This window comes from Mycetomoellerius zeteki, unplaced genomic scaffold, assembly GCF_001594055.1.
Source record: "Mycetomoellerius zeteki isolate Tzet28-1 unplaced genomic scaffold, Tzet1.0 scaffold68, whole genome shotgun sequence".
Taxonomy (NCBI): Eukaryota; Metazoa; Arthropoda; class Insecta; order Hymenoptera; family Formicidae; genus Mycetomoellerius; species Mycetomoellerius zeteki.
This window is the reverse complement of record NW_017257697.1, coordinates 30,672-46,784: the sequence shown is the minus strand read 5'-3', so window position 1 is coordinate 46,784 and position 16,113 is coordinate 30,672. Positions and strand designations below refer to the sequence as shown.

General features: G+C 31.8%; 1 protein-coding gene across 1 annotated transcript; it reads left to right on the top strand.

The window, feature by feature from the left end:
* The first annotated feature begins 8,802 nt into the window (after window positions 1-8,802).
* Window positions 8,803-14,958, top strand: Dis3 (exosome complex exonuclease RRP44-like protein Dis3). Its single transcript, XM_018457796.1, has 14 exons — window positions 8,803-8,988; window positions 9,663-9,836; window positions 9,928-10,085; window positions 10,261-10,448; window positions 10,538-10,764; window positions 11,092-11,370; window positions 11,440-11,724; window positions 12,440-12,677; window positions 12,756-13,014; window positions 13,155-13,398; window positions 13,622-13,842; window positions 14,182-14,350; window positions 14,447-14,725; window positions 14,809-14,958. Exons 1-14 carry the CDS (start codon window positions 8,935-8,937, stop codon window positions 14,956-14,958), a joined length of 2,925 nt encoding a protein of 974 aa, XP_018313298.1. The 5' UTR covers window positions 8,803-8,934.
* Window positions 14,959-16,113: the final 1,155 nt, after the last annotated feature.

Below are 16,113 nucleotides of genomic sequence, written 5' to 3'. Positions count from 1 at the left end.
AAAGGAAAAGATAACAAAAAAGAGAAGAAAAAGAGAAAAGAAAAAGAGAACATAAAAAGAGAGAAAAAAAAACTACTGAGACCATAAATTAAATCTTGGTAAAAAGAAGTTATTGTAACGAAATTATAACCCTTTCTTTCCTTTGTTATTTTTTATTTGATTTTTATTAAAAAAGGAGTCATTACAATGACTTGTTTTAAACAAGAAACATATTTATCAAAATTTATCTTTTTTTTTTATTCATATATTATGTATACTCATCTGATAAAAAATGTCGTCATATTAGATGTAATTTCTAAATTTTATAATACGTTTGTCGCTGTACGCAGAAAGGACGAGCATAGAAGAGCCGAATCACGGAGGGAATGACGTACCGATAAATGAAGCAGCCGTTGCAAAATGTCGCGTAAACGCATTACAAAGGGTGAGGGAGAAAGAGCGGAAGCCGCGACGCCATGTTGGGGCGGCATCCGCGAGCGGCTCGCTTCCCACGATTGGTTGAAGGCTCGTTCCAAAACATCAATTCGGCGCGCAGTCGTGCTCAGCCCCGACTTCTAGCGTAGCTTCGCATTCGATCCGCGAATCGCGACCGACCGACAATGCGGGAAAAGATCCGCTGCTTAATGGCGAGCCTTCCGCAATTCCGTGGACACGAATGCTTTCGTGCCACTTTCCTACTCGTGAGGTCTCCATTTAACTGAATGAGTCGATATCGTTAATTTTGGATTGGATACCAGAAGCGTGAGACTTCTTAGTATGTATGAATGTCATAATGTGTGAAGTCGCGTACAATCTCGAATTATAATTCAAGGAAAATTGAAATTATAAATATGACTTAACGGATTGTATCTATATATTTTTATAATCACGTGCTTAACTGCTAGGACCATATTCTCGAAAAATATCACATACGAAAATGTACGAAAATACTTTAATGTACATTCCCATATAGATTTTATAATCGGCCCAGTACTAGGCTATATATTGGTTATCACGTACATTTCAGATACTGGCGAGCCCAGCAATATGTTATCAAAAAAAGTTACCAAAAAATTCTAAAATATCTCATTTCTGAATGTGATAACTTAGAGAAATTTTTAGAAGTCACATTAAAGATATCTGAACGTTATCTAATGCACCGCGTTTTTTGAGAACAGAAAGATATAAAAAATGGTACCTAAAAGATTTCTCAAATTACATACCTTTATGATATTCAAAATATATTAATATATAGAGTTCGTATTTATATGATGTCTAAAAGAAGTCTGTTATATATCCAGAGAGCACAAAGTCATCTGAAAAATGACTATAAAAGATGACTTCTGCAAACATCTTTTAGTTGTCTATAAGACTTCTTTTAGTTTTTATATTTTGGTACATATAACATTTAATAACATTTAGATATCTGAATTAATTTTACACAAAATTAAACGAAATCATATGACTGCCAAAATATATCCCACTTATGTGTTCTGTAATACTTGCTGTGTCCTGTGTGCAAGAGCCAATTATCTTTCATCGCCCTTTTTAAAAAAATATTTCATTTGTGTTCGTTAAAATACAAATAATATTTTTTTTTATTCCAATCAAATTATCAATAATCACGGTGCCTGGGATTATTCCTTTTACCCGTATATTTCATATAAATTATTAGAGTCTTTGATACATACAATACATAGAGTCTTATTTGATGTGAGGTTTTGGATCAAGAGTTCTCTGGAAAGGGGAAAATTAGCAAAAAAAACCCTGTGCCATTACAGGTAATATTTCTTTGTTTTTTTAATAATGTTCCGTTGATTTATGATTATTATAGTACCTGGGAGATCCTTTAACCTGTATTAACTGTAAATAGGAATTATTGAGGATATAAAAATAGTGTCTTTGAATAAACTTTTGTATTCTAGAGTGGAAGTAAAAAGGAAAACTTGCAAAAAACCCCATATATTACAGGCAATATTTCTCATAATGCTGCGCACACTTTTTATTCTATCCCATATGATTTTCAAACATGAGAACCTGAACTCCACCACGTCCGTCTGGTGGCGATCCCGCGTACTGTTTGCGAATGAATGATAAAAAGTATCAAAATAACGGAAAGATATCTTTTTCATGTTGTTTTTTCGACAATACGAAAAGATATTTTTTAGTTGACTTTTTGCTTTGCGAAAATGACAACCATAGAAAGATGACGAAAAGGTGTCTTTTTTAAGTTGTCCTTTAGACAAAACTAAAAGACGTCTTATAAACATCTTTTCGTCTTGCTAAAAAGACAATCTAAAAACGATGTCTTTTTGTTATCTCTTAGACATCTTTTCGCTCGGAAAGACAACTTAAAAAAACCTCTTATCATTATCTTTTAATATTTTGTGCTGTCTGGGAAATAACGAGTATCAATTCTATTCCCTGTATGCGATAATTTTCGAGAGTAAAGCCCCAGGTATGTTCTTTGATTTTTATAAATATTTTTTCACTGGAAACCTATATTAGAAAACCTATACAAAAAAATCAAAATAATGTCAATTTAACGATATATGTATATTGAGGGTAGATTTGAATCCGGATGGCACAAAGAGCAGCATATAACTCTCTACCACGATCACCATACAATAAATGTTCACACTGATACTTTCCTTTTAGAAGACGACACAATCGATACAAACATCATTTAATGAATAAGAAAGATAATCGACAAAGATAGACTATATATGTCTCCTAAAAGAAAATTAAGCAGCCAATGTAATGTTCAAGTAAAGAGGCTTAAAATATTAAAACTCAATATGTACAAAGAATAATATTATTTTTGGGTTATTCAAAAAAGTTTTTGGCTCTTAACTTCCGATCCTATGTACATCAAATTAGAAGACATTATTCGTTAAAATTATTTAATTCTATATAAACATCATCTGAGATCTGATGTACATACACTATATGTTGGAAAAATAGTCAAAATTTTGAAAAAATTAATTGTTTAGTATGAATTATTTGTTAAAGTGCGCACATGAATTAAATTTAAACACAAATTGTTTAATATAGTTTCAATAAGCAAGTCTTAAAGGGGTTAAAAAACGAGACAGGAAATGATTAAGCTGAATTTCATGCATTTCATCTTAATTACACGCGATTTAGCTCGGAACGACGGATTTATTAGGAGCAATGGGGAGATCCACGGAAAATCGTGGATCACGCGAGTTTGGCGACAGAAGGGAAACAAATAGGAACAACGGTGGTCAAACCGCGGTCGCGGATATTTTTCAGCTGCCTCACGGCCGGGTGCGCGATTTGTTGACCGAATGCTGGGACTTACGGACGCCAATGTTGCTGATATAGCGGGGTATTGTTAACCCGGCACAATGACCATGTTTAGCAACATCGACCGGCCGGTCGTGTTCGATTGTTCATATCACCCTCTCCCTCTCCCGCCGCGGATGCGGTCGCTATTGCGCTATTGTCGATAAGTTGGTCCGCCGGGAACGACGATTGACTTTTTATAAATCGATATCCATTACAGATATTTTCTGATTTGGCCTCTGTAATACATGATGTATAATTAGACGTCCTGCTTTCAAAGCGATTGTTTCATCGTTCCGAGAAAAACATATTAAAATATAAAAAATAATTGTATTATTTTTAACCCTCAGTTACAGCTATGAAACATCTAAATTCTAAAGCGTCCTGTTCAAAGTGTAGATGCAAGCGACTCTCCACTTTACGACGATTATAGAATTAGAAGGTTCAAAGTTTTCTTATCTACAAATTCAGAACCTCATAATACCAATCATAAAGATTGTACAATTAATCGTCCAAAACTTTTCGTTTCGTTTAAATACTAATGCCAATGACATAAAAGGGACTTTTATGTATTATCATATTAATTTTCATATATTGTAAAAAAGTGTTTAATCTCTTAATTACATTACATATATTACAAGTTGCATCATTATATAAGAAGTTCAAATGTTTTTAAAACAATTGAAGGGTAATGGAATTTTTTAAAAAGCATATTCTTTTTCAGTATATATAAAAAGTCTTACAAGAAATATGCATCCATTACCCACTTATTGAAAAATGAAAAGTTACCCAGGTAGCAAAGTTTATCATTTTGACGTCATATTTTTGGGCCTTTACTGACCATTACTGACGTTTTAATGAAGTCAAATTGATATTCGAATGTCACAGATTGACGTCATCGGTGAGCCGTCATTTTGACGTTATATCTTGGTCCTTTACTGACTATTATACTACCCAGCTAGCGACTTATAACGTTAATATGACGTCACGGAATGACGTTACGAAAATGACGTCAGTGTGCCGTCACGAAATGACATCATACTGACGTCACGAAATGACGTCTAATAAAACCTATGGTCACTTGACGTCATTTGTACAAACATAACTTGAATTTGACGTTAAAATGACAAACTTTGCTACCTGGGTAATAAAAATTTAACACCGGCTGAGGTGATACTTTTCACAATAAATTCTTTGCGGTGTTTTATTTAAAATACTTATTAGCATCATTATTAAATTGACGATCAATGTAATTTGTATTGTGTGTAAATGTGTTGTGTGTAAATTGATGCTATTTCTAGCTAATTCAATTTACGATTGCGTTTCAAGTTCGATAAACCGAATCGACGCGGAGTTTATAGAACTAAAATAAAAAAATAAAAAATGTATTTGCAAATTTATTTATAAATATTATCAAGCACCAAGATTCGCTTTAACCCAAAATAGAAATCTTTCTCTTATTCAATCAAAATTTGTTCCAGTGTATTATTTTTGCGCAAATATGAGTCCTTTACAATTTCATAACTTTTCCGTACTGCGAGAGGAATCTAAAACCGCTTTATATGGAAATCTGCGTAATCTAGCGTGCTCTAACTCTTTCGAAAGATCCAATTACACTTTCACGAAGAGTTGCTTAAACTTCCAGCAGCAACAAACTCTCAAATGTGTTTGCATCGATCTCTTGGCGCTCTCGAGCGAGTAGTTATCAAAAAGCGATAAATCGCAGCGACCAAAGAGCCTTTATCCTTCGATTCGCTTATATATGTTGGAGAACAGCCGGGAGAAACGCGAGAAGGAGTCCCTGTTTTGATTGGGTAATGTCAAAGCAAACTGACCCTCTCGACCCGAACTGATTTCTCTCTCACCCTATCTCCCTTTTTCTTTCTACCTTAGTCCCGTGTTTGGGCTCATCCCCCCGCGTCGGTTTTACTGCCGTTTTATAGTCGTTTGTCGCGGCGAGGCGAGACAGGGGCGATTACCACGCGGTCACGTTCCTTGCGGGGACGTTATGGACGTATAGCCGTGACTGGAAGCGCCTCGTCTCGCGTACAGAACGTTCACGTTATGGCGGTTATTCCTCTTCCATAAGGTCTATTCTTTTTAGCTAAAGTTTTTTCACGATTTATCTTTCTTCCTTTTCTCTCTACGGTAGAGAGAAAAAAAGAAAAGATGAATCGTGCAAGAAGTTCAACTGAAAAGAACACACACACACACACACACACACACACACACACACACACACACACACACACACACACAAGCCTTTAATAGAACTAAAAGAACATCAGACAAGGATCCAGATAGGACAGAGAGTTCAAAAAGAATTCAGTCGTATATCATATATCAATTTTGAATTTATTTTCAGATTCAAAAAGAATTCTTTTTCTGAAAAATTCTGAAAAGAATTCTTTTTGCATCTGAAAATGAACTTATTGTCAGAATTGATGATATGATTGAATTCTTCTTTAATTCTCTTTCAACTCTCTGTGCGCTATCTGAAAAAACTTAGAGCGAATTGGAAGCAATAATTAAGGAATTAGAAAAGGCCATAAATGTAAAAATTTGGAAGAGGATGACTTAAAATAACGAGCAAATGGAAACTAAACAATGTTTTTCTAGCATTATGTAAATATATTAATATTTAAAATGTATTATTTTTGCGCAAATAGGTAAGTTTTTCATAGTTTTATAATTTTTAAATTTTATTTATACACTGCTGGTCGAAAGTTTGAAAATATCAATTAAAAATATCTATATGTTGTAATAAATATCTATGTTGTAATAAAATCAAACTTATCCATCACAATTTAATATATTTTTTTTATTATTTTACACATTATTCACTCATTATTTTATAATGAAATGAAAAACAATATAAAATGTTTAAAAGTTTTATAAAAAATATTTTTACAAAGTTCTTTATAAAAAAATACTAAAGAATATCAGATATTTTTTTCATCAAAATATCGCGACTTTACTCAATTTTACGCTTTTACTATACATATATACATATGTATATATTTGCGTTTGTTGCCAAAGCGCACTTCTCAAATTTTCATGTTTTTTCACCGCGCGTAACGTTGCAGCTATCATATATAATATAAGAGATCCAATCCAAGGAACACAAAAGTCAACAAAAAATCAAGACTTTATTTTGATTCGTAATATCAATAAATAATCAAATTTTGTAACCAAAAATCATTATTTTAACTTTCATGACGTCAAAATAAAGTCATTTTAACTTTCTCTTGACTTAATTGGTATGTTCCTTGGAATCGAGACAATCAAGAGAAAAGACTGTCGAAAATTTTTGTTTATGATCTCTTATTTCATAGTTTATTTGTATGATAGATCGAATGGTTGGTTGAAACGAGAGCAAAGATTCTATGAATTCTTCGAATATAGATCTCCCAAATAAAACGTATCTGAGAAAAATATCTGGTTATTGAGTTAATTGAAATTCTGGTTGAAAATGGACGAATCAGAATTTTCTGGTTAAAGGCCGATTGTTCCACCTTTTGGTAAATTTTACCTGTTAGGTAAATCTGGCAATCGCGCAATGTGATTGGGTAATCTTGCTACTTACCCAACAGGTAAAATTTACCAGGCCTTAATCTATTGGAATTCCAGTTGAGTAACCGGAATTCTGATTGTGTGTGATATATAATTAGATTATAATATATATTTTATTTATTGATTTATTCTATTTGAGCCATATTAACATTTAATTATAATATATATTCTTCTGGTTAGTCCATTTTCAACCAGACACTTTTCTCAGTGTAGGATCATCATGGGTAGGACATTGTCGTCTCGGTGAGGGGACCTCATAAATTATTTGGAGCTAGACTGTGACTCCCGTCTCAAGCGACGGCTTCATATTTTAGCGTTGCCACGAGGCGTAAATGTTTACATTAAAGGCGACCCGCCGTCGCACAATATTGCCTTATCCTTTATCCTGCGACGGGCGTTGCTTGCACGCGCGAGCTCTTCGCCGCAGTCCACCGCTCGTAAAAATCCTTGCCTTCTCCCTTCCCTTTCCCTCCCACGTCGAGCGATAGATTGGGCCAAACGAATAACATAAGGCTCCCTTCACGAATAAGTCAATCGGGAGAGGACCGCTGTCGAACAGAAGCACGTTCGTCGATTCGATCCGAGTCTAAAGCGAGACTGATTCAGCGGAACTCATTTCTAATAGACCAACGGGTCTGTTAATTTCTTATACATCCAATTAACTCAATTAGTAATTAATTTATCAAATAATTCTTATATATTATTCTATTAACATTTATAAAATTGTTTATTTCGTGCTTTCAACATATATTATATATATATATATATATATAAGGAAAAAAAGATTAAAGAGATAAAAATGTTGCTTTAAGAAATTCTTTAATTACTTTTTTCAATTAAGCTAGTCAGAATTTCGTCAAAGTTGTATCTGTAATGTTCAGATTTTTTTTTAATAAGTCTATTTCTAATAAGGTCTATTTTCTGTTCCTGCAATAGACTGCATTAGATTAGCATTCTCTTTCTCGCTTTCAACAAATATATATATATCAAACATATATATATTTTTCTTACTTTAAGTTCCAAAAGTATACACTAGTTCAGTCATAGAAAACAGACCTATTATACATTCGAAAGCATAAAGATAAATATGGGACAACTGCAGGCCTTATTCTTAAAAAATAAGAAATATATGATATATGGCGTATAACGTATATTATTGGGAATTGAGAAAATTACTTTATAAGTTACTTATAAGTTACTATTTATTATAGAAATTGAGTACAATAAGTTCGCGTATTTTATTTTTTATATTTTACCATTTGCTTAAAAATTTTGTATTACTTTTTCCCAGGTAGCAAAGTTTGTCATTTTGACGTTATATCTTGGTCCTTTACTGACCATTATACCATCCAACTAGCGACTTATAACGTCAATATGACGTCACGGAATGACGTCCGAAATGACATCATATTGACGTCACGAAATGACGTCGAATAAAACCTATGGTCACTTTTTAGTCACTTGACGTCATTTGTACAAACATGACTTGAATTTGACGTCAAAATGACGAACTGTGCTACCTGGGTTGCACTTGTTTTCTTTAACAAACACATATAAGATAACTTAAAAAGTAATTTATGATTAACTTTTCCAATTCTGCGTATACTAGAGTATTTTTATACAGTTCTATATTTTTCAAGAATACTGCAGACCGTTGAACAAACAGTGAACACCAGTTATGCCCGTTTCCACCAATAAAGATTAACTTTAATCACGGTTCAACCTACTCTTCATCTTTTTCTAGTTCTAAAGATTAGAAAAAGATAAAGAGTAAGTTGAACCGAGATCAAAGTTAATCTACATTGGTGGAAACGAGCAATAGTAATTAATTAATTACCTGCCATCTAATTATTTAAATTCAAAGCATCCCAAGTGCATTTAATGATGGGGTGACATCTTTCGGCCGTCACAAGTACTTGATGGTCTTCTATCACATTCCTAAATCCTAACCTGTTGTAATCAGGTTATAACTTGAATTTCATCTCAACAGCTTTGTGAAGAATTAATTATTATTAAACTATTAAAGAAGGAAATTCGCGCTGTGTTAACAGCGTTTAATGAACTTGTGTAGACATGTTAACAACAAAGGTTTTTTTCAGAAAAACAAAGGGAGGGAATATATTTAAGGTATGTAGAAGTGTTGATTTAGCCTTTTGAAAATTTTTTAAGAAATTTTCTGAGTATATTATAATTCTGAATGTAATTAAATATGCTCAGAATCAGGGTAGTGCTAAATTAAAAAGATAAAAGTTAAGTTATAAAAAGTTAATTAATTTTAATTTAATTTAGTTACATTTTAGACTCTTAACTTTTTAACTTAATTTAGTTATAATACATTTTATCGGTAACTATTAACTTTTAATTTTTTAAAGTTAATCCTCAGACACAATGCGAGAGGTTAATGAGTACATAATTTAGTAATTTTATATTATATAATCGTTACTTGTGAACAAAAATAACCAGATTCTTTAATAAATATGCTGTGAGAAAGGAAAAGTACAAAAAATTATGTAAAATGGTCAAACCTTTTCTTTTTTTTTTGGTTGTCCGTTCGGACCAAATTTAACTTTTAACTTTTAAATTACTTTTTTTATTAACTTAACTTTTAATTCAATTAATTTCATTATGGATTAACTTGTATTTTAATAAAGTTAAATTTTCAAGGTTGTTAACTTTAACTTAACTTAGTTAAAAAAAAAAGTTAACTTATCCAACCCTGCTCAGAATTATAAACTCACATATATCATATTTTAATCAAAAATTTTATTAGTGAAAATGATAATTTTTCATTCTTTTATCAGACCGTCAGAGAACACTATCTCAGAGATGATATTTACTGTGGTTCTAAAACATGTATGAAGTGCAAAGCGAGGCCTCGGGATATGGTATTGGACGTAGAAGATGCTGGTGCTAAGTCTTCCTTAATTCCAAGTCCATATTTTCTTGTACTTGATACAAATATAATTCTGGATCAAGTAAATATTATTATAGCAAATACATCATAATATTAGGCATCATTTTATATGAATTTTCTATCAGATTGTCTGATTTGATTTCTAATAATAGATAGACATACTGGAGGAAAATGTTATTACTAATGTGATCATCTTGCAAACAGTATTGGAAGAGATTCGGCATAAAAGTGCGACTGTATATAAAAAATTAAAGCATATTATAGGGAATGCAACAAGAAAATTTTTTTTATTCATCAATGAACATCATCGGTATGTGTACAATAATTTACACAGAGGAGGAAGATTATGTATTTGATTACATTTTCTTTACAACATGTTTTTGATATATTAAATTTAGATATATAAATCTAAATATATTTAAATAGATATATTCAGATTTGCTATATTGTATAATTATTTTATAAAATGTTATATACTTTCACAGGGAAACTTATATTGAAAGAGAACCGGGTGAAAAGACAAATGATCGTAATGACAGAGCAATACGAGTTGCAGTTAAATGGTACAATATGCATTTGAATTCTGATGATGACAACATAAATATTGTTTTGTTAACAGATGATGTAGAAAATAAAACACGTGCAGCTGAAGAGGGACTATTTGTTGTATCGAGTAAGATATATTTGATTTTATCTTATTAAATTATATCATTTTGATACAAATGTGATATTTAGAATAATGCACATACATCTTTTTCACAGTGGAAGATTATATTGCGTCGTTGGAAAATGCAAGTTTTCTGCTGGATAAATTATCCAAACGTTCTTACTCTTCGGATATTCAAGGCCCAGAATTATTTCCCTGCCATCTGTCACCCACAGATGTGCACAACGGCATATTGTCTGGAAAACTGTTGCAAGGAACATTTTTGGCATCAAGGGAAAATTTCCTCGAAGGAAATGTGAATGTCGAAGGCAGAGAAAAACCTGTAAGATACATAATTGCGAATAAACGCAACGTCAATATTGTTGATCTTAAAAAGAAAATTATTGAATGCCTATTTGGAAAGTGATAATAAATAATGAAACTACACAAGACACACATCATAATTCTTTTTAAATCTTTTAAAAATATTATTTTGAGTATCATATAAATATAAAGCTGAAATTTCCAAAACTATATTTTTGTTACATTAAGACTTTCAAAACTCTCATATATTAAGCGTTATAATCAATTTTTTATTAAATTCGACAATGTATATGTAACAATTGTTTAGAAGTGTCATTCTTTCTATTGTTTTATTTTATTATCTTAGATATTTGTACAAGGACGAGCTCATCTCAACAGAGCAGTCGATGGTGATATAGTTGCGGTTGAAATGCTGCCAGATGATCAGTGGTCCTCACCTAGTGAAATTGTTTTGGAAGATGAAGAAAATACAGATGCTGACGACGATGCAGAAGATGAGAAAGCACTCCGCAAACAGAGTTCGTTAAAAATACAAGAGAAAATACCAACGGGCAAAATTGTCGGTATTATTAGGAGAAAATGGAGACAATATTGTGGAATACTGCAGCCAAGTGCAATTAAAACAGTAAGAATCTTTTATGACATTATAATAATCTTTTTATCTGTTGTGTATTATTTTTATCTTTTATCATAGAATGTAAGGCACTTGTTTGTGCCGGCTGAGAGAAAAATTCCAAAAATAAGAATTGAGACTAGACAGGCCGAGATACTGAGTAAGCAGAGAATTATTGTCGCACTAGATTCATGGCCACGAAATTCGAGATATCCGCTTGGTCACTTTGTACGAGCACTTGGTACTATAGGGGATAAAGAAACAGAGAATGAAGTATTACTCTTGGAGCATGATGTTCCACACAGTCGTTTCTCTGACGCTGTTCTTAGCTTTCTTCCAAAGCTGCCATGGATTATTACGGAAGCGGTATGTACATATAAAATTAAAAAATTCGTTATTAACTAATTATCTCGAATTTATAATACGAGTATAGATAATTAGATAAATGTAACTCAGAATTATACAGAATATAACAAAATATATATATATATATATATATAATACGAGAGCGATTTGAAAAGTCCGTGTTTTGAAAAGTCCGTACAAAGTCTAAAATATGGCACCACCAGTACGTATTGAGATTATTTTTAGTATCTGGCAACTTTTGGAGGATCACATATCAAATTTCAGTGAGATAGATCCATTACTCTGTGTTTAACATTTATTTGAATCGATCAAGTGCTGTGATTTGTGAAAAATGAATAAGAAAAAATTTCTTGTAGTGTGACCACAAAATTGTTCGATTTACGCTACGAAGTCCAAATTTGGAGAATAGGTAGGATGCGAAAGGACTTCGTAACGTAAATCGAACAATTTTGTAATCACTACACGAAATTCTTTCTTATTCATTTTTTACAAATCATGGTCACAAGTCACTTGATCGATTCAAATAAACGCTAAACACAGAGTAATGGATCTATCTCACTGAAATTTGATATGTGATCCTCCAAGAGTTGCCGGATACTAAAAATAATCTCAATACGTACTGGTGGTGCCATATTTTAGACTTTGTACGGACTTTTCAAACTGCCCTCGTATACATCTTTATATACATATTTATGTAATATTTAAATTTTTGTAGGATGTTGCTCAAAGGGAAGATCTTCGATATTTAGACATCTGTTCTGTGGATCCGCCAGGCTGTACTGATATTGACGATGCGTTACATTGTAGAAGTTTACCAAACGGTAATTCCAATGTTGGTGTACATATCGCAGATGTATCCCACTTTATAAGGCCTGGGACTGCACTGGACAAAGAAGCAGCGTTACGTGCTACTACTGTATATCTTGTCGATAAACGAATCGACATGGTTCCAGGTGAGATAGCAGAACTTCGTTTTAAATATAGGTAGTCATAACATAAATTATATAATATAAAATGTTTCTTTATTTCAGAATTACTTAGCTCGAATCTCTGTTCTTTGCGGGGCAAGGAAGAACGATTTGCATTTTCTTGTATATGGGAAATTGACTCTGACGCAAATATAATTAATACGAGATTCTGCAAATCTATAATTTGTTCACGTCAAGCAATGACATATGAAGAAGCTCAATTGAAAATTGACGATGTTACTCAGCAAGATGCTATCGCGAAGTCATTAAGAAAATTAAATCAGTTGGCAAAGAAATTAAAAAAGAAACGTCTAGAAAATGGGTATGACTGTTCATAATTCAGATATGATATCTATATTAAATTATTCCAAGTTATATCAATTCATTTTTCACAATAACTGAATTTTTAATGTTAAATTTAAATTAATAATGTTATTTTAATGTAAAATAATTTATTTGCAGGGCTTTAACTTTAGCATCACCAGAGATACGTTTCCAAGTAGATAGCGAAACACACGATCCCATTGATGTAGAAGCAAAAAAGTTGCGAGACACTAATTCTATGGTGGAGGAATTTATGCTGCTTGCAAACATTAGTGTTGCTGAAAAAATATTGGCAGAATTTCCAGAATGCGCTATGTTGAGAAGACACCCTGAACCACCACAAAGTAATTTTGAACCGTTGATTAAAGCTGCTAAAAATCAGGTATTACCATTTAGTATAGAACTTTATATAATTCCAAGTTTAGTTAGATATTTAATATCTAAAAATTTAAAAATTATATAAAGTAATGGTTTCTTTCAATTTTTATTTTGGAGATTAAATCTAATGTATTATTACACAGTGTTATCAATTGTATTATGTATTTATTATTTAATAGTATTATAAAATATTAATATACATATATTTTTTAAAATTAATTTTGAAGGGTTTTACTATTAATACGAGTACCGGTAAGGAATTGGCCCGATCATTGGAAGAAACACAAAAGGAATCGAATCCCTATTTCAACACAATGTTAAAAATATTAGCTACGCGATGTATGTTGCAAGCGGTATATTTTATCAGTGGAATGCATCAGCCGGAAGAATTCAAGCATTACGGATTAGCGTGTCCGATTTACACGCATTTTACATCTCCTATTCGAAGGCAAGTCATTGAAAGCCATTAAGTCCGCAAACACAATAGAGTAGTAAGCCTTAAGCCTTAAGAAATTGACAATTACAGTCGAATATGAGAAAAATAATCGACTATGATTGATCAATTTCTTAAGGCTTAAGGCTTACTACTCTGGCTGCGGTCCATTTGACGCTACAAACGCTTCGAAGCATTCTTTGATTAGTCAATTCGTAAAATTCTTTGTTCCAATTGGTCACTCAAACGCTTCGAAGCGTTTGTAGCGTCAAGTGAGCCTCTATTTGTGTTTGCGAGGTAAGGTAAATATAATTATTAAATTAATTCACGGTTTTTTTTAAACGTATCTTACAGATATGCAGATATAATTGTGCATCGACTATTAGCTGTATGTATAGGTGCCGATACGACTTATCCAGAGCTATTGGATAAGAAGAAGAATCACTTGTTATGCCATAATCTGAATTATCGGAATCGAATGGCGCAATATGCTGGCCGAGCGTCAGTTGCACTTCACACACACGTTAGTTTGATTTATTACGAAGTTTCTTTTTATATAATCTTTCTATCCTTAGATATGAAATGTTATTTTTAACAAAATTGTTGTTCTATTTCATAGATATTCTTCCGCAACAAGATTCAGGATGAGGAAGGATATATTCTTTTTGTACGCAAAAATGCTTTGCAAGTGCTTATACCGAAGTATGGTTTGGAAGGCACTTTGTATCTAAATAATTCTGCTTCACCGTCTGTCACGTTCGTATATAATTCAGAGGATCAATCCCAAACTTGCGGGGATGTTGTATTTCGAGCATTTGATCCTGTTGTTATACAAATGAGTTTGGACAGTTCTAATGTACAACATGAAAAATTATTTTTTAAACTCGTAAAACCAGAGGTAAGGAGAAAAAAAACGTGTGTGTGAGAACAAACAGGACATTCGTACACTTTTAGCGTTCTAATAATTTTTTGTGATTACAGATTCCAAATTTTAGCATTCCTCCATTAAATATGAAAACTTGTGACACCGAAGAAAATTCTAAGGAAACGTTGAAACGGAAGTCAGAAATGAAACAAGAATCCAATGTTCGTAATAAGAAAACCGGAAAGAAAAAGAAGAAAAAAAATTGAGAAGAACATATTTTTCAAATGTAAAATGTAATGCGAATTATAATAATATACGCATTGATTTTTATAAAAATTTTATATTCTTTTGCTACTTTTTAACATTATTCACAACTTATAAAAAGTCTTTATAACAAGACAAAAAATTCTCAATAAGCCATTCTTAGACAATATTTCTACAGGAAACTTATATTACATAGTTACACAGACATATAAAATGCCTGATAATTTCTCTCATTGAATTATTACTAATTTATATTTTCTTTCTCATTCAAAATTTATTGAATACTTAAAAGGAGGATGTTAAAAGAGGCCAATTTTTACTCAAAGATGTAAGTAAAAGAAATAGCGTTTTTTTTATAGATTTCGACCTGAATATGATAATGTTAATAAAAAGTTCGGAATCAATAGGGAACACCTTGAAAATTGAGCATGAACATGATATATTTAAACAAATTTCAATATTCTTGTTTACTTTTCAAGGTGTTTCCAAGTGCCACGAACTTTTTAATAATTTTATCATATTCAGGAGGTCAAAATCTACAAAAACACTATTTCTTTCACTTATATTTTTTTGGATAAAAGTCGACCCTATTCTAATATCTTCCAAAAAAGTAGATTTTTGCTCAAAGAAATGTAAGTGAAAGAAATAGTGTTTTTGTAGGTTTCGACCTCCTGAATATGATAAAATTATTAAAAAGTTCGTGGCACTTGGGGAACACCTTGAAACGTAAGCAAGAATATTGAAATTTGTTTTAATATATCATACTCAATTTTCAGGATGTTCCCTATCGATCCTGAATTTTTTATTAACATTATCGTATTCAGGAGATCGAAATCTATAAAAAACGCTACTTCTTTTACTTACATCTTTATGGGCAAAAATCGGCCTTTTTTTAACGTCTCCTTTTCATTACATTGTGAAAAATTTAATGGCAAGCAGCAGATTTAATCTCATGCGATGTAAGCGGTATTTGAAAATTAAAATAAAAATAATTAAAATAAGAAAAGTATTTACCGAGCTTAATTGACATAAACCGTTAACATGCCTTTAATAATAAAAATGTTAAAAATAAAAAATAAAATATAATCAATGAGTATACTAAGATTCAATTGTACATCACACATTGAAAAGGTGATGCATTTCTTATAAATACTGTA

Bases quoted from the DNA above. Each gene is read 5' to 3' on its own strand.
- Dis3 (XM_018457796.1), top strand. From the start codon at position 8,935: ATGTTAACAACAAAGGTTTTTTTCAGAAAAACAAAGGGAGGGAATATA. The intron at 8,989-9,662 runs GTATGTAGAAGT...TTCTTTTATCAG, and splicing joins AGGGAGGGAATATATTTAAG to ACCGTCAGAGAACACTATCT. The intron at 13,843-14,181 runs GCAAGTCATTGA...CGTATCTTACAG, and splicing joins TTTACATCTCCTATTCGAAG to ATATGCAGATATAATTGTGC.